Here is a 26,356-nt window from a genome sequence, read left to right as displayed (position 1 = left end):
GTTTGTTCACTATGGCCATTGTAAATAGTTATAGGCAAATGTAGAGCCATCTATTATTTCTGTTTTCTGTTATATCACTTCATTTTCAACCCCCCCCCCTTTCTGTAACATATAGATTCAGCCACATTCACACCACACAAACAAGTAAACACTGTTTTGCATACTCTAGCCATCTGGTGGTGCAGAATTTTGTATATCACTAAAGACGTAATCAGGGTAAAGGCCATCTATAAAACCAGAAAGTAGTTTGTCTTTTATTTGTGCTGTAGAACTAGCACTTATTGGAATAGGAATCATTCCAGTAATTGCTTTCAAAACTGTTAAAAGTTTTCAGATTTTTTGGAGTATTATGTTTTCAGGATTTTAATTATTTAGCAAACGGATTGTTCATGCATTGAGCAAAAAGGAGGATCTGGATTACTTTCACTGTTTTCGATAGCTGTAAATGTGTTCCAGTTTTTTTGTGTAACTTCTGTAAATCTTTCATCATAAAGAAAACCTGTTTGCTTTTATGCATTAAAATGTGAAACATTGACATTATCCTAAAACCAGGGGTAGAACAAGATGATGAGGGGAATATAGAAATACGTTTTACCTGCCATTTCTTCCACATCGGAAGTATTTCATCTGTAAAGGGGTTTGTACGGTCTCCAAAATCTTTTGTTCTAAGTTTTTAAAAAGGAAGGTTGTGAAGCTTACTCATTACTATAGATTATATATTCATCTAGTAGTCCTCTCTCCTTACATAAAACAGATGATCTTGACTATGTGATAGAGCACAAAGGCTTGGAATTTAACTACTGCTTTATATATTTGTAGGAGCATTGATATCTGTTTCTTTCTGTTGTCTTTAAAGCAACACATGCCTTATTTCCGAAAACGAATGGTCTGGGAGATCCTCCATCGGAAGCTGCTGTGATGTCCTGCTGAGCGTCAGACCCTTCAGAGACTGCGAGTCAGGCCTTGGCCATTCTCCACCATCTCCATTGTGGACTGCATGGGTTTCCCATTGAAGCTACAAGAATCTGTACATTGTGTTGCATGACTTTTGGGACATCCCATGCCGAGAGGACTAAAATTTAAAAAAGTTCCCACCATCATGTTCTCCAGTTTTGTTCAAATTTTAGTTGTAGCACAAGACAGGTGTTAAATTAAGTTTCCCCAAATTTGAGGTGTCTAACTGCAATAGTTGCTGTTCTAGACCCTCTTATTTGAAGGATAGTCAGTCAGCCTGCGCAGGGCATTTAACAAAATACCATTTTTGGAATCTAATAAAATTGAAACTTGTTTGACTGGAGTTTGCATCCGTAATGTTAAAATTAATTTCATTGGAATCAGCAGAAAAAACTGTACAGGATTTCAATTTACTAGCCATTCTTATATATTTTATATATTATTATATATATTAGAACCCAAAAAAAGGCATTTTGTTAAATGTTGTGTGCTGGCTGACTGACTACCCTTCAGATAAATGGGGTCTAGAACAGCAACTATTGCAGTTAGAATCCTCAAATTTTGGGAAACTTATTTTAACACCTGACTCGTGCTACAGCTAAAATTTGAACAAAATTGGAGAACATGATGGTGGGAAGGTTTAGACCACTTTGCATGGAATGACCCTTTTCAAAGTTAATTATTTTATGGAGTATTGTGATGTGCAGCCTTTCCAAAGCACTCTTTCTTTTCTTTTCTTTTCTTTTTTTTTGGGGGGGGGGGGTATTTTGAACACTCCCCTTTTTTTACTGTGACTTGTAAAGCACTAAGTAGTACATTTTTTATCTTTGAGAAGTTCCACTTTTTTAAAAAAAAAACCCCCCTTTTCTAAATGCTGACATGAGCAACAACTTGAGATCTTCCAGGATTCAACTGTAGATGGAGGGATAAATGCATAATATGCCATGTATGTCATTCCCTGGACAATTGTTTTTTTAAAAAAAATAGTAACATCAAAACTCAGATGCATTGCAACGCAATTGCTGTAGGTCTTCCACAACTAATGTTTCAAGTATAAAAGTAAAACATGTATACCTATTTGGGGAAATCCAGTTGGACCTCATTTTCCATATGGATGTCTATGTATACATGTTTATTTAAACACCTGATGCAGACAACCCAGCAGTCATAATACTTACCCCTCTCCATTAATATCTTGCTAAATGGAAGAGTTACTAGTGTGCAAGAAGCAGCTTGTGAATTTTACTCCATGGTTGCAACTTTTCAGTCTTTTAGCAGGAGGTGGCGAATAAAGTTGAACAATATTGGTTCACTCATGTTCAAAGGAAAGGGTCTTTTGAACATTAAGCATGAATTTCCTGCAGTGAATCTGTCATTAACTTTCTCTTAACTATACATTCAGGAGCAGGTGCTTATCCAGTGGAGCAGGGATGGAGAATGTATATCTCTTCAGATGTTTGGAAAACTTCCAGTAGCTAATAATTCAACTGCCTATGAAGGGCTAGATGTCCTCCAGCCCTGCACTGGAAAGATAAGGCATTCAACCACACAGTCCTTCTGTGTCAAGTTCTTTTGGGTTCCTCTTCTGTAATTTCCTCTTCTCTGTGTGAATTCTGTGTATGGATTCTGATAACAGAAATAAAATGGAGCAATAGGATGCAGGGTACTTTGAGGCCCAGTTCCTTTTGTCCAAAGAACTGGGGGCACTCTATAAAAACCAGCAGCCCCCCCTTCCTATATTCTTGTCCTTTTGCCAGAATGTAAGTAATCCTTACATTTAAGGAGAAAATAGAAAATAATTTTCTGCTGCATACGTGATACAAAACAGGATTTGTAAGCAAATAGGGCAGCTATATATTTAAATGGAAGCTCATCTGACAGGATGGAGCAATTTTTGCTCATTTAGCTCTTTGTAGATTTTAGGTACAATATGGCATTTAAAGCTTTCTTTGCATTGTTGGTAAACTGTTTTTATATTACACACACACATATATATATTTATAAGCCTTTCTAAACGATGCAACAGTGAACAAACATGTTAGGTTTTGCAGCTCTTTTGTGTGTTCCACTTTGACTCTTACTGCAGAATTGAAAGCCTGACCTCATTTTCTTTCTCTCACAATGCAGCCCCTCTGTTTCTACGATTAATAGCCATTAATGTTGGGATAAAGGATGTCCCAGATGGCAATTTTTCCCCAAATTCTGTTGTTGTTTTTTTACCAGATGTGTATATTGATGCAAGAAGAAAACAGCATAGCATAGCCTTCTGTAATTTGATGCCCCCAAAGAGTTTAGACTTCAGCTCTTATCAGCCTCAACCAATATGATCAGATCTAGTTCACTATGGATTGGGGAACCTTACTATAGAGGCTATTCAACTGATACATGAAACAAATTGAAGAGAAAATGCCAACTACATCTTTATATTTACTGAAAGCTAAAAGGCTTATGGAGTAAAAAGCTCCTTAGAGACTCATCACTCATTAAAATAATATTTAATTGATATTGTGATGACTCTGAAGAATTAGGTTCCCCAGTGGAATGTCTCCTATTGTAACATCCACTTTTAATTAAGAGCTATCTCTCAAACTGGAGCATTGAGCTGTAAACTAGGGCACGAGTGACTTCTAGGCCTTTGGGCTAAGATGAAATATAGCCTATGTCGAACTGTACAATTCGTCCACAACCCTACAATTTGTTTAGTGGGAGCCCGCCACAACCGCCTATATGGATGGACATTTCTCAGCAGCTACTTTGGTTATCCCTAGGCTATCAGTCAAGAATAGTGGGATGCAATCAAAATTTAGGCCTGAAAGACTTTGGACTGTTACCAAGTTCCCATGATAAACATACTTCCCAAGGTACCTTTCTTTTAATGCTTAATAATTAAAGAGTTCTTGTATTTTTGCCATCAAATAGGGAACAGTTTATATATATATTCTGTAATTGTAAACAATAGTTTTGTACAAATCTCCCATTGCATACCCTTCCTAAAACATGCTCTTCCTAGACAAGTTTGTACCTTTTTTGATCTATTGTGTTTTTATACCAGTCTCTTTGTTCACCTTTTTCTATGTTTTTCTGCAAGTAATGATTTGAAAAAATCCTAAAATCTGTATTATTTTTTGTAATGTGTTATTAAATAAACTCAGCTATTAAAAATGTTAAAAGATTCATTCTGGTATACTACATTATCTTCTCACACATCCTTTTTGTTTACTAAAATCCAAGGGTACAACTATACATATTCAGAACCACAGTGCTGAAACGGGCCCATTTCACATATTACCTTTATTGTTTCTTGCTTTGTGACATGTAGTACAGTTCCCTTATACTCATTCAGATGGACATTTCTGGCTGCAGTCCATGGAAATGCTGCTCTGGCTGGTGGGGTTGGGGAAAGAAACTATTGGATCAAGGTCTAAATGAACTATGGAGGAGGAAACCTCTGCTTCTTAGTGGCAACCTCATGCTGTAGCCATGTATCCATTCAAACATTGAAAACTTTAAAAGAACATTTGCTCAAAAATTTCTTTTCAGTTTGCAAAATAAATTCCACTTGGACACAGCTTGCTCCAGGTTCACAGATAATATCTACTGCAGCTGGTAGGGGGCAGTAGCACATTGAGTTTTTTTCCAGATACTTGATATTTCTCAAGAAAATGCTTGAAGGAGCCCATAGGAACATAAGAGGAGCCATTCTCAGACTCAAGGCCTTTCTAATAGTCCAGCATTCTGCTTCCATAGTGGCTAACCTAGAGCCCACAAACAGAACCAGAATGCAAAGGAACCGTCCTGCATTTGTGGTCTGTCAACTGGTATTGAGAGGTACACTGAGATGCTTATGATATGGACATGAAAGGGATTAGGATTGTGGCCACAAAAGTTTTGGAATGTGAATTTGGTAGATAGGTGCTAGGTTCTCCTGAGAGCCTATTATGGAATGCAGAGATAGAACAAACCAGAACATCATTAAAATACAAAATACAATAATGGGTATTCAAGAGATTTAAAACCATGATGAAGTACCCTGGATACTTATACGTGCAACCTTTACTTTATCCTTGTTCATTTAAGTGAGTATTATCCAGTCTCTCCCTGACTAGGGATTTTCAGGTCATGTTGACTGTCTCCTCCTTGCAGCCTACTCTGTGCAGACAGGAGCAAGGCTTTACCCAACATTTCAAAGCAACCAGTCATTAGCATCTTTAATCTCTCTCTACATACACACATGAACAAGCAACTTCTGTAAGTGTACCTTCAGTTGAACAGACAGTGATCCGTTTATTCCTTGCTACTGCTTCTCCCCACTTTTTTCTCAAAGACGATGGGAGCTATTTATCCCCTGTTTAAACAGATGGGCCCTTTAGACTCTCTACAGTGGTCCGGACATAACTTAATTGAATGTTTTTTGCCTGCCATGTAGCTCTGCCCTTGAGATTTGAATCTAGGTCTGATGTTGATCAGGGTCCTACTGCTTTGTGCCTTCAGGTCATTTCTGACTTACAATGACCCTAAGATGATCCAATAATGGGTTTTTTTCTTGGCAAGACTGGTTCAGAGGGTTTTGCCTTTATTTTCCTCTGAAGTTGAGAGAATGTGGTTTGCCCAAGATCACACAGTGGAGTTCTGTGGCTGATCAGCGATTCAACCCCCAGGAAGTCCTAGTCCAATACTCAAGTTATAAGCATCATGAACCTGTAAGATATGGTAAGTCAGGAATGTCTGGCCCTCCAGATGTTTAAATACTATCCTATCAGCCCTAGATAACAGTCAGTGAGGCAGAATGCAATTCAAAACAAACCTTTCTCCTCATTTGAGCTAAAGACGATCTCATCTAAACACACAACAGCCTCAGTGTTTTTACTGATTTGTGAGAAAGGAATTCAGAGCAGGCATTTCTAATTTCAGCAGCCAAAAACCTAAAAATAATAACCCACATTCTTATTTTTATTTGGGTTCAGAAACGTCCTGATTATGACTACGTGCACCTCGGCCATGGGACAGAAACTGTTCTTTATATGTTTGGTTCAGCTACCTTGAATTGTACATTCTGTATTGAAAGGAGTATCCAAAACTCGAGCTTTCTAAGCAAACCAAACAGCTCCATTTACATTAATATGGCCAGGTTCAGGATCTTGGCTATGAAAGAACTGTCTCCCCAAGCCACAAATATTTTGCAGTCATGGCAAATGCAATGCAGTGTTTACACAGGAATATCTGACTGTGACTTGGGAGTCTCAAACTCAAAATCAATGGGCCATAAAACCTAGATGACTTGGAGACAGTAACCAGCTTTTAGCTTGTCCTGCCTCAACAGTAATATTGGGAAGTGAATGAATATGTTTATTCTGTCTTGACCTCCTGGGATGGCAGAGCAAGATGAAAGTGCAACACATAATAAGGCATGTGCATCACATACAAGATATATCTATCATACATAGTTGTCAATCCAACCACTAAAAAAAAGGTAAAGGTTTCCCCTGACGGTAAGTCCAGTCATGTCTGACTCTGGGGGTTAGTGCTCATCTCCATTTCTAAGCCGAAGAGCCGGCGTTGTCCGTAGACACCTCCAAGGTCATGTGGCCGGCATGACTGCATGGAGCACCGTTACCTTCCCACCGGAGCATGTGCATCACGTACAAGATATATCTATCATACATAGTTGTCAATCCAACCACTAAACTATAATAATTTAATGTTGATGTTAACAAGGAGATAGTTTAATGTTGAGTCTGAGTGTCCTTAACAGAATAGCTTAGACCCATGATTAGCAATGGGGAAACTGGAAAACCCAGTTGCAGTTTGTCATAGTTTTCCTTGTAGTAAAGAAAAAAGAAGTCTGATTTACAGTAGAAGATATATAGTATAACTACTTTCCCGAGCAGGATACTGCCTAGAGAAATGTTTTCAAAAGCAGTGAAAATGGCTAATTCTGCTTTCATTGATGCTGGATTTCTACATGCTAACATTAACTGCAATTCAACCAAATCAATCTGTCAAAGAATCAGATTCAAAATAAGGCAGTCAAAGCAGGTCCAGCCCTGCACAATTTGGTTCGAATCACATGCTTCAGCTCTGGGAGGAAAGTTATTTTTTTTTTGGGGGGGGGGGGCAGAATTTAAACAACTCTGACTGTATTTCCTCTTCTTGAATAAAGCGGTTTCAGAAGGCAAGGGACTTCGTGACTGTCTTCTCGTGCCTCCATTTTCCCCAAAGCAGAATCCAGCTTTGCCACCTGTCTCCAAATGGATCCAATATTGACCTTGACAAGGTGTGCTTAAATACAGAAGTAGCCAGATGCCACCGCCAAGGTCTCTTTCCTGGCAACTCTATGAATATAGTGCCTGTATGAAAAGCTCCTAAATGTATGCCCAACTGAAGGGACACAGCCTGAAACCTCTAGTTTTATTTACAATTTATTAGATAAACACGGTCCTTGCTCTGCACAAAGTTCTGGCAGGACTAAAGGACATAACATTAAATTAGGCCATTGATCTTCCTAGAGTGGTATCATCTAATATAATTCACTCATGATGCCTTGCAGAGGTACTATTCTTCCTCATTTAGTTGTCTAGAAAGACTAAGTTAAGTGGTGGCGGTAAATAACAACAGTAACAATAAATACTATGGGACCCTATGCATGTCAAGTGTGTGCTCTACTACTGGGCACAGATGTTTCAACTAGGGTAGCCATTTTTACTCATAAAATTGAAGTTACAGATTTGCAGAAAAATCTTTTTGCTAATATATTTATTCAATAGAGAGAGAAATGAGCAGCCAGATAGGCAGATAGATGGACAGATGGATGGACAGGCAGAAAGATGCAAATTTAGAAACTATTATTGTAATGGGAGATGCAACACTTCTGACTGAAGTGAGGAAGGCTAGTTGGTGACCTGTGTGCCTGCTTTCTCAGTTTTCATTTTTCAGTTTTCATTCCTAGTGGTATAAGTATGATCATCCTAATCCCCTTTCTTTTCTTGGGGTTTTTAATATTTGATTTTGACTTGACTTGTCTACTCTTTACATGTAGGATACCTTAGACAAAGAGAACTGACTCCATCCTCCAAACAAAGGGCTGTCTCCTGCAGAGCAGGGCCTGCAGCTATTCCATTTTCAAAGTCCTATTTGTCTCCACCTTGTGTCTTCCCTTTTGATGAAACTTGTGCAGATGAGCAAAAAGGGATTCATGGAGAATTGAGTTTGCTTGGCCAGGTAAACCCACTGGATGACCTTGTGCAAGTCTCAGTCCCTCACTCTAAGAAGAATACAAAGCCAAATCCCCTCTGAACAAAGCTTGCTAAGAAAATCCCGTTATAAGGTTGCCCTTATGCCTCATCACACTAGAGCATGGATCAACTTTAAATCTGGTTTCTGCCTCCTGCAGAATTCTGGGGTTTGTAGTTTGGTGAGACCCAAGACCTGTCTGGCTGACCTGTGTAAAGGCCCCTCCCTAAAATGGATTTAAAGTGGATCCAAACTCTAGTGTAATGAGGTACTGATGACCGAAACCCCGGCTTTCAAATTAATTTGAACCCGCAGCGGAGGGTTCCGCAGATCCATCACCAAAGGAACGGAGCGGGACCGCAGCAGACTATTATTAAAAGATCTTTTTTTCTTCACTTTCCCCTTCCCTGAACTATGTAACAAATCCCCCAATAAAAGTAGCATTTATTTTAACAGTAACACTCTCTATCTGGTTATTTTGTGTCATTCTCTGACTCCTTCCTTTGCATGCAATTTCTCTCTCTCTCTCCCTCTCACTAAACCGTCTGATCTTTAAAACCCTGGCGGAGGCTTCTCCGCCATAGATTAATACGGCGGACGGTACAAATTGGCTCATATCTTTATCAAAATTACCCCTAGCACACTCATCTTTTAGTCCTAACCCTTTCTAAGGCCCCTGACTCAAAGACCACCAGCGGAACCGAAATCGGTCCAGTTCTCGGCACCTCAACAGCTGACTGTCAAACGGGACCGACTGCTCCTTTCAAGCCAGACTGCTGCCTTATCCCGGACTTTCCTCTCCCCGCGACCCGCGGAATGGTTTTAGGAGATCCCTGGCCCCCTTTCTGTGAACTGGGGATGGGGGATCGCTCTCCCACTGGGGAAACATAGTTCTCCAAGGACCCTCACCCTCTCTACAGCTGCCAGGAGGGTGCCTGGACGGGTGCCCCTCCACGTTTCATTCATACCTTCATAATTTTATGAAGGAGAAGAACACTCTTCCCCAGACCTACCCCTGAACTTATGAAATCTTATACTTCCAAAGACTGCAACCCACATGTGCCTCTTCCCCATGCCATCTCTACGAATTCCTTCCACCAACAGATGAACTCTTTTCCTCATGTATGTACCTGGACACCCTCATGACCCACTGTTGTATGAATTTCTAATCGTTGGGCTAACTTCATGAATTGTGAAATCATGCTGCTAGAACTCCACTTCTATGACTTTCCATATTGGGTTCCCCAGATGTTGTAAACCTCGTTCTTATCAAATGTTTTCAATTGTTTATATCATCCATGATTCCCCTTTATGCAATGTAACCCACCTCTATGGATTCTCCCTTACTTCCTTGAAATCTATCCATCTGCCTATATGTATTTGTACTCTTTGGGATCCCCGGAAAATATGTGTTTTTCCCAGCTGGGTTTACGCTCCAACTTTATTTTATTTTTCATTTTATTTCATATAACTGTCAATTCATGAAATCAAATGGGAAATATTTTGACCCCAACATGAACCCCAGCTTCTATGACCCAGGTTTACCTTCCCCAAAACAAAAGGTTAATCCGCTGCCACATAACCTAATCAGAATCAGATTGCATGGACAATATAGGACTTGAGTCGCCGAATAAAAGGTGATTCGCCCTCAAGGCAAACATTGTCATATCTCCTCCAAAGGGAAAACCAGGACGTCTCAGGAAGACGCCCTGCTGAGCCCATTGCCACCCATCCTTACTCCCCCCCTTGACACCTCAAGGCATATCTGAAATCAGTGTACATGACAGGAACCCCTGATGACTGTCATTAATCCCTTTAGAATTCGGCCGGACAAGAACTAATCCGATCCTTCCTGCTCAGTCATTTCATTGTTTCAATAACTCCCGCCTTCTCCTCTCTGATTGGCCCGAGTGGGGACAAAAAAGCGGCTCTCCATTGGGCCAGCAGAGCAAGGCGGGAAACGAAAGCCCGCCTCGTTCAACCTTCTAGCCTATCCGCGATCAGATGGGCGGGGGAGCGGGGCGGGAAATTCAAGGGGCTGTCAGACCGAAGCATTGTATAAATATGGCTTTATTTAGAATATATGATACGCTAGTAGACTGAATGATCGCTACTAGTGTCCTTTTCAGCTGAATCGCTCAATAAAGACTCCTTGGCGGATTTTCCTTCAACTTTGGCGGACCTTCTTCATTTCGGCTTCAGGTTGTATTGCGGCTCATATTCTCCTATTGGCTCCGCCAAGGTCCGTTCTCTCAGGACCGGATCGGCTCTCTCCTTAAGGGGCCCGATCCCCCTAAAACGCGGTCGACAACAGTACCTAAGGTCATCGTAAATTGTATATGATTTAAAGTCATACAACAACGGCCTACAAAGTAACTTCTCCAGAGTTTAGGCAGAAAGGTCCTGAATCCACACCACTTCAAGGAAAGAATACTCTCTGAATTCCCTGGAAAGCCATTGCCATGCAATTGGCATGAAGCTAGACACACCAAGGTGAAATATAAAGAAATCTCATCTGCTCCTGTAGGTGTCAGTCTCGGGATGTCTTGATCTTTGGAATCCAATAGCTGCTTCCTCCTTTGATGCTCCTTTGATGAGCTCTCTGTGTCAATGTAAATGCATGCTGTTATGTGTTCTGACCGGTTTTGGACATTTACTCAATGGCCAGAGCCTTGCAGGTGGGTTATGCGGTCATTATTTGCCTTCAAGTTGTTCCGATCCATGATGACCCTAAAGTGAGCTCATTATTGAATTTTATTGGCAAGATTTGTTAAGAGGGGATTTGACTCTGCCTTCCTCTAAGGCTGGAAGAGTGGGACTTGCCCAAGGTCACCCAGTGGGTTTTTATTGTCAGAGTGTGACAGAAGCTTTGAAGCTTTGGAGCACAGAAGAATGGACACTTTGAGACCAGTAAAAGCAAACATATAACTTTACTGAGTAGAGAAAATATACAGCACACACAAGCATTGACATCCAATCTAACAGACAGAAACAAGACAAAAGACACTGAAGTAAGAGGAACAAACGAAATCTTGTCTCTGAATCCTCCCTATGCGTTCCAGGCACACTCAGAGTCACATCGTCACAGTTCATTAAAGGCTTGACTGATTAACCCTTTCAGTGTCAATACACTCTGCTGATGCGATCAGATTACATTCACAAGCATTGCACAAAATTACATTTAAACATTCACATTACATTAATCTTACATTAACATTTATACTTGAGTGGGGATCCTCCAGAGTGATAGTCCAATGCTTAAACCACTACACCATGCCATGGTGCCTCTCTCGTGTTGGTATAAAGTGTTATTATGCCAGACACTTTCTAAAGACACTGCAGAAGAAGTGATCCTGTACCACCTGACACAATACCTGTGCAACAGATGTGTGAGGATAGCAGGAAGGTCCTAGCAGTAACTTCTGCCTGCAACCAATGATGAGTTTCAGGACTGTGCCGATATACTGTCTGACAACTTCATCAGATGGACAACTGAACACTGTACTTGGACTTTTCGGGCACAGAGCCCACTGGATCCCATCACATGATGTTGATCTACTCCATACCATAAGAGTCGAAGTGTTGCAGAAAGCAGTGGCTTCCCATGTAACAGAAAACAACGGGGGAAGCCGAGCAGCAACGCTTCCCCTTGTGGGATGAGGTGAAGAGCGGGGTGCCAGGATTGCCCTGCTGCCCTGTGGATTTGCCACGGAGGCTGGAATCCCCAGTCTCCCAGCACTGAACACCTCAGAATGGAGAAACAGATCTCATCTTTGCTCTGGAAAGATTGGAGATGATGGCTCTATCTTTGATGCCATCAAGTTCATGAGGACAAATGGATGACGTCCAAGCAGAAGTGTAAAGATGGAGATTGCATGCTGCTATTGGACCTTGGCCTTAGATTCCTGAGCTCCCAATCCTGTCCTTTTTGACCTGCTGCAAAAAATGAGCTCCTATGGAGAGAGATAATGCTTCCTTATACATGGAATTCCTTTAAATCCTGATACCAGATAGCTAGAGAATGTTTGGAGAATATTTTTTTCATAAATACTCACAGAGGGGGGATTCAGAGCTGACTCTAATTCACAACCTTTTAAAAAAATCTCTTCTGACTGACTTGTTGCTGCTGATTTGCACTATTTTTGTTACAATCATGTGTGGTACATTTTTTAAAAAGCTATACACTGCTTCTTGTTTTATTTTTAGTAGAAACAAAGTCTCCTAAAGACAAAAGTTTATGCATCCCGTTTTTTTGGGAGAGTAATGTGTCTAATTTAACATCTAACAGAGCCACAACTCCCCGAATCCTCTGCCCATCAGTGAATTATGGGAGTTGTCACCCAAAAAAAAGGTAGCTTTGCCCACCTCTGGGTGAGATACCTAAATATATTCTTCTCTTTGTCCCTGCTATTAAGCATAGGTTCCATGCTTCAGCTTTAGCAATGTAAATCTGGCCCTCTCTGGTAAGTGACAAGTTTAAAAAACAAAGTCCATTTCCAAATATGTGCCTCTCTGTGGTGCAACGTGGGAATTGTGGGTTATTATTGGCATTTGAGTTGTTAGGCAACATTTTCAAATAAGCTTCGTGCCCACAATTTTTGTTATTTGCTCTAACTCAATAATTCGTGAACGTCTTTATAAAGCTCAAATTGTAGATTCATAGCATCAAAGGAGAGACATACGCTGTGTATACACCCGCCCACTTTCTGTTCCATAATTGTGCATTGTAAACAGAAACAGGGCAGCAAGTGAAGAAGGTATTTGTTCTCTCAGTTATTCTGGCATGCTATATTCCTTATAAAGCCACCATGGTGTAGTGGTTTGAGCATTAGACTATGGTTCTGGAGACCAGGGTTCAATTCAATTCCCCATCTGGCCGCAGAAAACCACCGGGTGACCTTGGGTGATTCACACACTCTCAGCCCCAGAAAACCCTGTGATAAATTTGCTTTAGGGCCTTGGAAGGCACACAACAAGATGTTACTTAAGTATTGTACACCATCATTGAACAGTAGAAGAGAACTCAAATGGCAGAGTGTAAAGGGAACAGTGACCATACTTTACTTAGGTGATACCTCGTTGTTCGAGTATTATGGCTCTCCAAGTGTAGTGTATTGGCGGTGGGTACATAGGTGACTATGGAGGGCATCAGTTTCCAGGTGGAAGGCGGTTCTGGTCAGGGCTGGCTTGACATGCCTTCCTTTTGACACATTTCTCCTTTTCGCTCTCCATTCGTGCTTCTTCAAATTCCACAGCACTGCTGGTCACAGCTGACCTCCAGTTAGAGCACTCAAGGGTCAGGACTTTCCAGTTCTCTCTTTGTGTCTTATGCCATAGTTTTCAAGGTTAGCTTTAAGCCCATCTTTAAATCTCTTTTCCTACCCACCAACGTTCCGTTTTCTGTTCCTGAGTTGGGAGTACAGTAATTGCTTTGGGAGACAGTGATTGGGCATTCGGACAACGTGGCTAGTCCAGCGGAGTTAATGGCGGAGGATCATCACTTCAATGCTGGTGGTCTTTGCTTCTTCCAGAACACTGACATTTGTCTACCTGTCTTCCCAAGAGATTTGCAGGATTTTTCAGAAGCAACGCTGATAGAATTATTCCAGGAGTTGCATGTGACATCTGTAGACAGTCCACGTTTTGCAGGCGTATAACAGGGTAGGGAGGAAAATAGTTTTATAAAGCACCTTGGCTTCCCTACAGATATCCCAGTCCTTGAGCACTCTCTGCTTCATTCGGAAAAATGCTGCACTCGCAGAGCTCAGGCAGTGTTGTATTTCAGTGTCAATGTTGACTTTTGTAGAGGAGGTGGCTGCCAAGGTAGTGGAAATGGCAGAGTGTGGAGGGAGCAGTAGTCATAACCCCTCCCCTCTCAATTCTTTTTGTGCATCCTGGCCATTGCTCACTCTTGCAGGACTGAGTTATGTGCACCCCATGGACATAGGTAAAGGTTAGGGTTAAGGAGCCCCGGTGGCGAAGTGCATTAAAACACTGAGCTGGAGACCAAAAGGTCCCAGGTTCAAACCCCAGGAGCAGTGTGAGCGGCCGCTGTTAGCTCCAGCTCCTGCCAACCTAGCAGTTCGAAAACATGGCAATGTGAGTAGATCAATAGGTACCGCTCCAGTGGGAAGGTAACGGCGCTCCATGCAGTCATGCCAGCCACATGACCTTGGAGGTGTCTTCGGCTTAGAAATGGAGATGAGCACCAATCCCCAGAGTCAGACATGACTGGATTTAACGTCAGGGGAAAACCTTTACCTTTTTTTACTATGCATTCAAGTTGGTCCCATGAATTTTATAATTTTCCTAAGCAAGTACTACTCAAATGTGTTTTTTCCAGTTGTCTTACTATGTAATATAGCCAACAGAACCTGGTATTCATTGGCAACCTACCATCCAGATACTAACTAGGGCTGATCCCGCTAAGCTTCCAAATCAAACAGGATCTAGCTTGCTGCAATCAGGGAAAGTGGAGGGTACTATTTCAAGATGACTGGGGCCCATTCTACACTGCCATATCAAATCCAGATTATCCGTTTTGAACTGGATTATATAGCATAGACTCATCCAGTTCAAAGCAGATAATGTGAATTATCTGATTTGATAATCTGGATCATATGGCAGTGTAGAAGGGGGGGACTCGGGGTGGCTTACAAATATAAGCACATGTATAAAACAATTATAGTTATAATCAATTACAATTTAAAATTAATTAGACTAAAACATTCATATGAATATACATACAAGGTGCATTTCGAGTCCAATCCAAGTCTGTCACTATATCATAGTTCATTGTAATTGTAATTGCTGCTACTTCTATCGTTCAAATGCCTGGTCCCACAGTCAAGTTTTAACTTTTTTGCAGAATAGGAGAGAGGGAGCCTATCTGATCTCATTTGGGAGGGTGTTCCACAGATGGGGGGCCACCACTGAAGAGGCCCTATCTCTCGTCCCCACCAGCGGCACTATGATCTCTATTATATTTAATATTCTAGTGGGTGCCATTTGGACTATCTCAAACATCATAATAACATGGTCTGACCCTGGATTTATAACGAAATGATCTGTTGCCTTGCACAGGTAATACAGTAGAGTCTCACTTATCCAACATTCTGGATTATCCAACGCATTTTTGTAGTCAATGTTTTCAATATATCGTGATATTTTGGTGCCAAATTCGTAAATACAGTAATTACTACTTAGCATTAATGTGTAATTAACTACTTTTTCTGTCAAATTTGTTGTATAACATGATGTTTTGATGCTTAATCTGTAAAATCATAACCTATTTTGATGTTTAATAGTCTTTTTCTTAATCTCTCCTTATTATCCAACATATTCGCTTATCCAACGTTCTGCCGGCCCGTTTATGTTGGATAAGTGAGACTCTACTGTATATCGTATTTCTTCGATTGTAAGATGCCATTGATTGTAAGACACACCCTAATTTCAGGACCACCACCACCAACAACAACAAAAATGTCAGCATTGTGAAGAAGCTTTTGGAGCTTGGAAGCTCTGGAGCGTAGAAGAACGGACACTGGGAGACATCAAATACAGCACATACAGACTAGGCAGACAGACAACTAACAGCGATGACTGATGACTGATAACTGGTGGCTGGTGGCTGGTAGCTGGTGCAAGAGGAAGGAACTCACTCTTATATCTGGATCCTCCCTCCTTCCAGACACTCACAGGGTCATCACAGTTCATTACTGATTAACTCTTTCAACTTCCATACACTTCAGATGACGCAATCACTTTGCAATCCCAGGCACAGCACAAATTACATTTAAACATTCACCTTACACAAACCTTACATTGACAAAAAAATATATGATATACCTGTGATTCTAAGACACACCACATTTTAGAGGTGTGTATATAGGAAAAAATGCATCTTAGAATCCACAGAATACAAATGTAAAAGATACATATGGCTGTGTTGTTATATACTCCTGCCATTACTGGGGCTGCACCTAGCACAGCGGATTAAACCACCAGCTACAGAAGATCTTGTCGACCGGAAGGTTCAAGCCACAGGTCAGGATGAGCTCCTGCCATCAGCCTCAGCTTCTGCTAACCTAGCAGTTCGAAAACAGTAATGTAAGTAAATAGGTATCGCTTTGTCGGGGAGGTAAAAGGCACCCCTGAAATCATGCTGGCAATTGATCAAGAAGGTGTCCCTGGACAACAGGCTCCTTGGCGTAGAAAAATGAAACAACAGCACCTCCCCATGGCAGAGTCGAGCACAGACTCCAGATGCTGGAGATGGAAAAAGAGGGAAGCCTTGGCTCTGTTTATGTACTGTTCGCCATATATGTACAGTAGAGTCTCACTTATCCAAGCTAAACAGGCTGGCAGAAGCTTGGATAAGCGAATATCTTGGATAATAAGGAGGGATTAAGGAAAAGCCTATTAAACATCAAATTAGGTTATGATTTTACAAATTAAGCACCAAAACATCATGTTATACAACAAATTTGACAGAAAAAGTAGTTCAATATGCAGTAATGTTATGTTGTAATTATGTATTTACGAATTTAGCACTAAAATATCATGATATATTGAAAACATTGACTACAAAAATGGCTTGGATAATCCAGAGGCTTGGATAAGCAAGGCTTGGATAAGTGAGACTCTACTGTACCTGTAATCTGCTCTGAGTCCCCTTGGGGAGATAGAGCGGAATATAAATAAAGTATATTATTATTATTATTATTATTATTATTATTATTATTATTATTATTAAGTGGCACTGGACTTAGTAATATTTGGGTGGAATCATAATTTTTGCCTATGGTCATGTCCTGAGTGGTCATGATAAGGTAGCCATCTAAATCATGTTAACAAAAATCAAGTTTTGAAATGCCTGCCAAAATAAATTCCATGGTGCCTTGTGTCAGAAACGTTTAAGAATCTTCCAGCCTAACGCTATTCAGGATCTTTTGAAACCATAGTAGAGCCACTGTTTATAAGACAACAATTAAACTTTCAATTAAATGATTCTTAATGGCACTGTTCCTTGGATCTGACCCCCCCCCCCCCAAGTGGGTATCTCTGCTCACCTCACCCCAGCCTGAGATGATACTAAATAGGTTTTAGAATGAGCCTCATTTTGTTCTCCCTCCCTCTTTCGCTGACTTTTTGGGGTTTTCATTTGCGGTGTGTCTGCTTACAGGAGACCAAAGACACTGGGATCTTTGTGCAAAGGGGAGGCCTGTTCCTTAGCAACGGCCCTGCCACCAACTTACTTGGTTGAGTGATATTGAGGCAGAAACACATCAGCCTGCCTGCTTCTGCCCGCCTTTTGGGCAGGAATTTGCCTGTCCAGTGGTGGGAATGCCAGGAATTCAGGTTTGTCCAAAAATAGTTGTCCTTACTAAGTCATGCTCTTGTAATGCTCAAGAGGTCATTCAGCTCCCGGGATAGAATGCCTCATTTTCCCCCAAAGAAATGTCCCTGTGTTTCAATTCACGGTGACCTAAAAGCACACACACATACACAGAGAGATACACACACACACACACACACATACACGCACCATCTGACTTCCCTGCATCTCAGCTTCTCCTGCAGTTTTATAATGTATCCTACGGGCCACCAAAATGCTGCATTGATACTGTATATACTAGGCTTGCTCAAATAATTCGTTTTCCCCGTTTACCGTTATTGATTCGTTTTTTTCGGATTTTTTGAATCAATATTGAATCTTGGCTGTCCACACGCCTGGATATCGCGGTTTCGAACCGCGATTGGCCGTTTTCCGTAATGGCGCCTTTTTTTTCGTTTTTAAAAAATGCTTTGTCAAATCATCCAAACTTTTTTAAGTCCACTGGGGCAATCTAGAGTGTTGTTTGCCCCTTGTAGCCAATCAGAGAGCACGTTTAACCAGGGGGAGGGGCTGGTAGGACGTGCTTAATGAAAACAGCGTGCACACGCCTCGTGGCTCAGTCGCACTGGGACTTTGGGAGAGGGTGGAAGGGTAGAGATTCATTGGTGTAGGCAGGCAGGAAACATTGCTGCGTCACAGCATGGCTGTGTGAAGACCAGGACAGGAGAAAAGGTGGGGTGGTCTGTGGCTGAGTTTGGTGGTGTGGGTCTTAGGTCTTTCTATTTGTTTTGTTGTTGCAAACTTGCAAAGGGCTGTCCTGTGGGTGTTTTTCCTGTTCAAAATACAACTCCTTTTGGGTAAAGAAAAGCTTGCCTTTGTGCCTTGCCTTCCTTGTGTGTGTGTCTGCTTTGAAAAAGAGTTGCATATCCCATCCAGTTCAAAATACAACTCCTTTTGGGGAAAGGAAAGCCTGCCTTTCTGCCTTGCCTTGTGTGTGTGTGTCTGCAGGGACGCTTTGAAAAAGAGTTGCATATCCCATCCAGTTCAAAATACAACTCCTTTTGGGGAAAGGAAAGCCTGCCTTTCTGCCTTGCCTTGTGTGTGTGTCTGCAGGGACGCTTTGAAAAAGAGTTGCATATCCCATCCACTTCAAAATACAACTCCTTTTGGGGAAAGGAAAGCCTGCCTTTGTGGCTTGCCTTGTGTGTGTGTGTCTGCAGGGACGCTTTGAAAAAGAGTTGCATATCCCATCCACTTCAAAATACAACTCCTTTTGGGGAAAGGAAAGCCTGCCTTTCTGCCTTGCCTTGTGTGTGTGTCTGCAGGGACGCTTTGAAAAAGAGTTGCATATCCCATCCACTTCAAAATACAACTCCTTTTGGGGAAAGGAAAGCCTGCCTTTGTGGCTTGCCTTGTGTGTGTGTCTGCAGGGACGCTTTGAAAAAGAGTTGCATATCCCATCCACTTCAAAATACAACTCCTTTTGGGGAAAGAAAAGCCTGCCTTTGTGGCTTGCCTTGTGTGTGTGTCTGCAGGGACGCTTTGAAAAAGAGTTGCATATCCCATCCACTTCAAAATACAACTCCTTTTGGGGAAAGGAAAGCCTGCCTTTGTGGCTTGCCTTGTGTGTGTGTCTGCAGGGACGCTTTGAAAAAGAGTTGCATATCCCATCCACTTCAAAATACAACTCCTTTTGGGGAAAGGAAAGCCTGCCTTTGTGGCTTGCCTTGTGTGTGTGTCTGCAGGGACGCTTTGAAAAAGAGTTGCATATCCCATCCACTTCAAAATACAACTCCTTTTGGGGAAAGGAAAGCCTGCCTTTGTGGCTTGCCTTGTGTGTGTGTCTGCAGGGACGCTTTGAAAAAGAGTTGCATATCCCATCCACTTCAAAATACAACTCCTTTTGGGGAAAGGAAAGCCTGCCTTTCTGCCTTGCCTTGTGTGTGTGTCTGCAGGGACGCTTTGAAAAAGAGTTGCATATCCCATCCACTTCAAAATACAACTCCTTTTGGGGAAAGGAAAGCCTGCCTTTGTGGCTTGCCTTGTGTGTGTGTCTGCAGGGACGCTTTGAAAAAGAGTTGCATATCCCATCCACTTCAAAATACAACTCCTTTTGGGGAAAGGAAAGCCTGCCTTTGTGGCTTGCCTTGTGTGTGTGTCTGCAGGGACGCTTTGAAAAAGAGTTGCATATCCCATCCACTTCAAAATACAACTCCTTTTGGGGAAAGGAAAGCCTGCCTTTGTGGCTTGCCTTGTGTGTGTGTCTGCAGGGACGCTTTGAAAAAGAGTTGCATATCCCATCCACTTCAAAATACAACTCCTTTTGGGGAAAGGAAAGCCTGCCTTTCTGCCTTGCCTTGTGTGTGTGTGTCTGCAGGGACGCTTTGAAAAAGAGTTGCATATCCCATCCACTTCAAAATACAACTCCTTTTGGGGAAAGGAAAGCCTGCCTTTGTGGCTTGCCTTGTGTGTGTGTCTGCAGGGACGCTTTGAAAAAGAGTTGCATATCCCATCCACTTCAAAATACAACTCCTTTTGGGGAAAGGAAAGCCTGCCTTTCTGCCTTGCCTTGTGTGTGTGTCTGCAGGGACGCTTTGAAAAAGAGTTGCATATCCCATCCACTTCAAAATACAACTCCTTTTGGGGAAAGGAAAGCCTGCCTTTCTGCCTTGCCTTGTGTGTGTGTCTGCAGGGACGCTTTGAAAAAGAGTTGCATATCCCATTCACTTCAAAATACAACTCCTTTTGGGGAAAGGAAAGCCTGCCTTTCTGCCTTGCCTTGTGTGTGTGTGTCTGCAGGGACGCTTTGAAAAAGAGTTGCATATCCCATCCACTTCAAAATACAACTCCTTTTGGGGAAAGGAAAGCCTGCCTTTCTGCCTTGCCTTGTGTGTGTGTCTGCAGGGACGCTTTGAAAAAGAGTTGCATATCCCATCCACTTCAAAATACAACTCCTTTTGGGGAAAGGAAAGCCTGCCTTTCTGCCTTGCCTTGTGTGTGTGTGTCTGCAGGGACGCTTTGAAAAAGAGTTGCATATCCCATCCACTTCAAAATACAACTCCTTTTGGGGAAAGGAAAGCCTGCCTTTCTGCCTTGCCTTGTGTGTGTGTGTCTGCAGGGACGCTTTGAAAAAGAGTTGCATATCCCATCCAGTTCAAAATACAACTCCTTTTGGGGAAAGGAAAGCCTGCCTTTCTGCCTTGCCTTGTGTGTGTGTCTGCAGGGACGCTTTGAAAAAGAGTTGCATATCCCATCCACTTCAAAATACAACTCCTTTTGGGGAAAGGAAAGCCTGCCTTTCTGCCTTGCCTTGTGTGTGTGTGTCTGCAGGGACGCTTTGAAAAAGAGTTGCATATCCCATCCACTTCAAAATACAACTCCTTTTGGGGAAAGGAAAGCCTGCCTTTGTGGCTTGCCTTGTGTGTGTGTCTGCAGGGACGCTTTGAAAAAGAGTTGCATATCCCATCCACTTCAAAATACAACTCCTTTTGGGGAAAGGAAAGCCTGCCTTTGTGGCTTGCCTTGTGTGTGTGTGTCTGCAGGGACGCTTTGAAAAAGAGTTGCATATCCCATCCACTTCAAAATACAACTCCTTTTGGGGAAAGGAAAGCCTGCCTTTGTGGCTTGCCTTGTGTGTGTGTCTGCAGGGACGCTTTGAAAAAGAGTTGCATATCCCATCCACTTCAAAATACAACTCCTTTTGGGGAAAGGAAAGCCTGCCTTTCTGCCTTGCCTTGTGTGTGTGTCTGCAGGGACGCTTTGAAAAAGAGTTGCATATCCCATCCACTTCAAAATACAACTCCTTTTGGGGAAAGGAAAGCCTGCCTTTGTGGCTTGCCTTGTGTGTGTGTCTGCAGGGACGCTTTGAAAAAGAGTTGCATATCCCATCCACTTCAAAATACAACTCCTTTTGGGGAAAGGAAAGCCTGCCTTTGTGGCTTGCCTTGTGTGTGTGTCTGCAGGGACGCTTTGAAAAAGAGTTGCATATCCCATCCACTTCAAAATACAACTCCTTTTGGGGAAAGGAAAGCCTGCCTTTGTGGCTTGCCTTGTGTGTGTGTCTGCAGGGACGCTTTGAAAAAGAGTTGCATATCCCATCCACTTCAAAATACAACTCCTTTTGGGGAAAGGAAAGCCTGCCTTTGTGGCTTGCCTTGTGTGTGTGTGTCTGCAGGGACGCTTTGAAAAAGAGTTGCATATCCCATCCACTTCAAAATACAACTCCTTTTGGGGAAAGGAAAGCCTGCCTTTGTGGCTTGCCTTGTGTGTGTGTCTGCAGGGACGCTTTGAAAAAGAGTTGCATATCCCATCCACTTCAAAATACAACTCCTTTTGGGGAAAGGAAAGCCTGCCTTTCTGCCTTGCCTTGTGTGTGTGTCTGCAGGGACGCTTTGAAAAAGAGTTGCATATCCCATCCACTTCAAAATACAACTCCTTTTGGGGAAAGGAAAGCCTGCCTTTCTGCCTTGCCTTGTGTGTGTGTCTGCAGGGACGCTTTGAAAAAGAGTTGCATATCCCATCCACTTCAAAATACAACTCCTTTTGGGGAAAGGAAAGCCTGCCTTTGTGGCTTGCCTTGTGTGTGTGTGTCTGCAGGGACGCTTTGAAAAAGAGTTGCATATCCCATCCACTTCAAAATACAACTCCTTTTGGGGAAAGGAAAGCCTGCCTTTCTGCCTTGCCTTGTGTGTGTGTGTCTGCAGGGACGCTTTGAAAAAGAGTTGCATATCCCATCCACTTCAAAATACAACTCCTTTTGGGGAAAGGAAAGCCTGCCTTTGTGGCTTGCCTTGTGTGTGTGTCTGCAGGGACGCTTTGAAAAAGAGTTGCATATCCCATCCACTTCAAAATACAACTCCTTTTGGGGAAAGGAAAGCCTGCCTTTGTGGCTTGCCTTGTGTGTGTGTCTGCAGGGACGCTTTGAAAAAGAGTTGCATATCCCATCCACTTCAAAATACAACTCCTTTTGGGGAAAGGAAAGCCTGCCTTTGTGGCTTGCCTTGTGTGTGTGTCTGCAGGGACGCTTTGAAAAAGAGTTGCATATCCCATCCACTTCAAAATACAACTCCTTTTGGGGAAAGGAAAGCCTGCCTTTGTGGCTTGCCTTGTGTGTGTGTCTGCAGGGACGCTTTGAAAAAGAGTTGCATATCCCATTCACTTCAAAATACAACTCCTTTTGGGGAAAGGAAAGCCTGCCTTTCTGCCTTGCCTTGTGTGTGTGTCTGCAGGGACGCTTTGAAAAAGAGTTGCATATCCCATCCACTTCAAAATACAACTCCTTTTGGGGAAAGGAAAGCCTGCCTTTCTGCCTTGCCTTGTGTGTGTGTCTGCAGGGACGCTTTGAAAAAGAGTTGCATATCCCATCCACTTCAAAATACAACTCCTTTTGGGGAAAGGAAAGCCTGCCTTTCTGCCTTGCCTTGTGTGTGTGTCTGCAGGGACGCTTTGAAAAAGAGTTGCATATCCCATTCACTTCAAAATACAACTCCTTTTGGGGAAAGGAAAGCCTGCCTTTCTGCCTTGCCTTGTGTGTGTGTGTCTGCAGGGACGCTTTGAAAAAGAGTTGCATATCCCATCCACTTCAAAATACAACTCCTTTTGGGGAAAGGAAAGCCTGCCTTTCTGCCTTGCCTTGTGTGTGTGTCTGCAGGGACGCTTTGAAAAAGAGTTGCATATCCCATCCACTTCAAAATACAACTCCTTTTGGGGAAAGGAAAGCCTGCCTTTCTGCCTTGCCTTGTGTGTGTGTGTCTGCAGGGACGCTTTGAAAAAGAGTTGCATATCCCATCCACTTCAAAATACAACTCCTTTTGGGGAAAGGAAAGCCTGCCTTTCTGCCTTGCCTTGTGTGTGTGTGTCTGCAGGGACGCTTTGAAAAAGAGTTGCATATCCCATCCAGTTCAAAATACAACTCCTTTTGGGGAAAGGAAAGCCTGCCTTTCTGCCTTGCCTTGTGTGTGTGTCTGCAGGGACGCTTTGAAAAAGAGTTGCATATCCCATCCACTTCAAAATACAACTCCTTTTGGGGAAAGGAAAGCCTGCCTTTCTGCCTTGCCTTGTGTGTGTGTGTCTGCAGGGACGCTTTGAAAAAGAGTTGCATATCCCATCCACTTCAAAATACAACTCCTTTTGGGGAAAGGAAAGCCTGCCTTTGTGGCTTGCCTTGTGTGTGTGTCTGCAGGGACGCTTTGAAAAAGAGTTGCATATCCCATCCACTTCAAAATACAACTCCTTTTGGGGAAAGGAAAGCCTGCCTTTGTGGCTTGCCTTGTGTGTGTGTGTCTGCAGGGACGCTTTGAAAAAGAGTTGCATATCCCATCCACTTCAAAATACAACTCCTTTTGGGGAAAGGAAAGCCTGCCTTTGTGGCTTGCCTTGTGTGTGTGTCTGCAGGGACGCTTTGAAAAAGAGTTGCATATCCCATCCACTTCAAAATACAACTCCTTTTGGGGAAAGGAAAGCCTGCCTTTCTGCCTTGCCTTGTGTGTGTGTCTGCAGGGACGCTTTGAAAAAGAGTTGCATATCCCATCCACTTCAAAATACAACTCCTTTTGGGGAAAGGAAAGCCTGCCTTTGTGGCTTGCCTTGTGTGTGTGTCTGCAGGGACGCTTTGAAAAAGAGTTGCATATCCCATCCACTTCAAAATACAACTCCTTTTGGGGAAAGGAAAGCCTGCCTTTGTGGCTTGCCTTGTGTGTGTGTCTGCAGGGACGCTTTGAAAAAGAGTTGCATATCCCATCCACTTCAAAATACAACTCCTTTTGGGGAAAGGAAAGCCTGCCTTTGTGGCTTGCCTTGTGTGTGTGTCTGCAGGGACGCTTTGAAAAAGAGTTGCATATCCCATCCACTTCAAAATACAACTCCTTTTGGGGAAAGGAAAGCCTGCCTTTGTGGCTTGCCTTGTGTGTGTGTGTCTGCAGGGACGCTTTGAAAAAGAGTTGCATATCCCATCCACTTCAAAATACAACTCCTTTTGGGGAAAGGAAAGCCTGCCTTTGTGGCTTGCCTTGTGTGTGTGTCTGCAGGGACGCTTTGAAAAAGAGTTGCATATCCCATCCACTTCAAAATACAACTCCTTTTGGGGAAAGGAAAGCCTGCCTTTCTGCCTTGCCTTGTGTGTGTGTCTGCAGGGACGCTTTGAAAAAGAGTTGCATATCCCATCCACTTCAAAATACAACTCCTTTTGGGGAAAGGAAAGCCTGCCTTTCTGCCTTGCCTTGTGTGTGTGTCTGCAGGGACGCTTTGAAAAAGAGTTGCATATCCCATCCACTTCAAAATACAACTCCTTTTGGGGAAAGGAAAGCCTGCCTTTGTGGCTTGCCTTGTGTGTGTGTGTCTGCAGGGACGCTTTGAAAAAGAGTTGCATATCCCATCCACTTCAAAATACAACTCCTTTTGGGGAAAGGAAAGCCTGCCTTTGTGGCTTGCCTTGTGTGTGTGTGTCTGCAGGGACGCTTTGAAAAAGAGTTGCATATCCCATCCACTTCAAAATACAACTCCTTTTGGGGAAAGGAAAGCCTGCCTTTGTGGCTTGCCTTGTGTGTGTGTGTCTGCAGGGACGCTTTGAAAAAGAGTTGCATATCCCATCCACTTCAAAATACAACTCCTTTTGGGGAAAGGAAAGCCTGCCTTTGTGGCTTGCCTTGTGTGTGTGTGTCTGCAGGGACGCTTTGAAAAAGAGTTGCATATCCCATCCACTTCAAAATACAACTCCTTTTGGGGAAAGGAAAGCCTGCCTTTCTGCCTTGCCTTGTGTGTGTGTCTGCAGGGACGCTTTGAAAAAGAGTTGCATATCCCATCCACTTCAAAATACAACTCCTTTTGGGGAAAGGAAAGCCTGCCTTTGTGGCTTGCCTTGTGTGTGTGTCTGCAGGGACGCTTTGAAAAAGAGTTGCATATCCCATCCACTTCAAAATACAACTCCTTTTGGGGAAAGGAAAGCCTGCCTTTGTGGCTTGCCTTGTGTGTGTGTCTGCAGGGACGCTTTGAAAAAGAGTTGCATATCCCATCCACTTCAAAATACAACTCCTTTTGGGGAAAGGAAAGCCTGCCTTTGTGGCTTGCCTTGTGTGTGTGTCTGCAGGGACGCTTTGAAAAAGAGTTGCATATCCCATCCACTTCAAAATACAACTCCTTTTGGGGAAAGGAAAGCCTGCCTTTCTGCCTTGCCTTGTGTGTGTGTCTGCAGGGACGCTTTGAAAAAGAGTTGCATATCCCATCCACTTCAAAATACAACTCCTTTTGGGGAAAGGAAAGCCTGCCTTTGTGGCTTGCCTTGTGTGTGTGTCTGCAGGGACGCTTTGAAAAAGAGTTGCATATCCCATCCACTTCAAAATACAACTCCTTTTGGGGAAAGAAAAGCCTGCCTTTGTGGCTTGCCTTGTGTGTGTGTCTGCAGGGACGCTTTGAAAAAGAGTTGCATATCCCATCCACTTCAAAATACAACTCCTTTTGGGGAAAGGAAAGCCTGCCTTTGTGGCTTGCCTTGTGTGTGTGTCTGCAGGGACGCTTTGAAAAAGAGTTGCATATCCCATCCACTTCAAAATACAACTCCTTTTGGGGAAAGGAAAGCCTGCCTTTCTGCCTTGCCTTGTGTGTGTGTCTGCAGGGACGCTTTGAAAAAGAGTTGCATATCCCATCCACTTCAAAATACAACTCCTTTTGGGGAAAGGAAAGCCTGCCTTTGTGGCTTGCCTTGTGTGTGTGTCTGCAGGGACGCTTTGAAAAAGAGTTGCATATCCCATCCACTTCAAAATACAACTCCTTTTGGGGAAAGGAAAGCCTGCCTTTGTGGCTTGCCTTGTGTGTGTGTCTGCAGGGACGCTTTGAAAAAGA

General features: G+C 42.8%; 1 protein-coding gene and 1 long non-coding RNA gene across 10 annotated transcripts in view; one reads left to right on the top strand and one right to left on the bottom strand.

The window, feature by feature from the left end:
- The window catches only part of senp1 (SUMO specific peptidase 1), a 43,499-nt gene extending 39,369 nt beyond the window's left edge, over positions 1-4,130 (top strand). For all 8 annotated transcript variants that reach the window (XM_008121199.3, XM_008121200.3, XM_008121202.3 and 5 more), the window contains one exon: positions 857-4,130. In XM_008121199.3, the coding sequence (XP_008119406.1) occupies positions 857-919 (63 nt within the window). In that variant the 3' untranslated portion in view covers positions 920-4,130. The remainder of the gene's footprint in view (positions 1-856) is intronic.
- The window catches only part of LOC134296501 (uncharacterized), a 70,602-nt gene that overhangs the window by 3,078 nt on the left and 41,168 nt on the right, over positions 1-26,356 (bottom strand). The window lies entirely within an intron of this gene.

This window comes from Anolis carolinensis, chromosome 2, assembly GCF_035594765.1.
Source record: "Anolis carolinensis isolate JA03-04 chromosome 2, rAnoCar3.1.pri, whole genome shotgun sequence".
In the NCBI taxonomy this organism is placed as follows: Eukaryota; Metazoa; Chordata; class Lepidosauria; order Squamata; family Dactyloidae; genus Anolis; species Anolis carolinensis.
The sequence above is the reverse complement of the archived record's forward strand: the minus strand, read 5'-3'. Positions and strand labels throughout refer to the sequence as shown.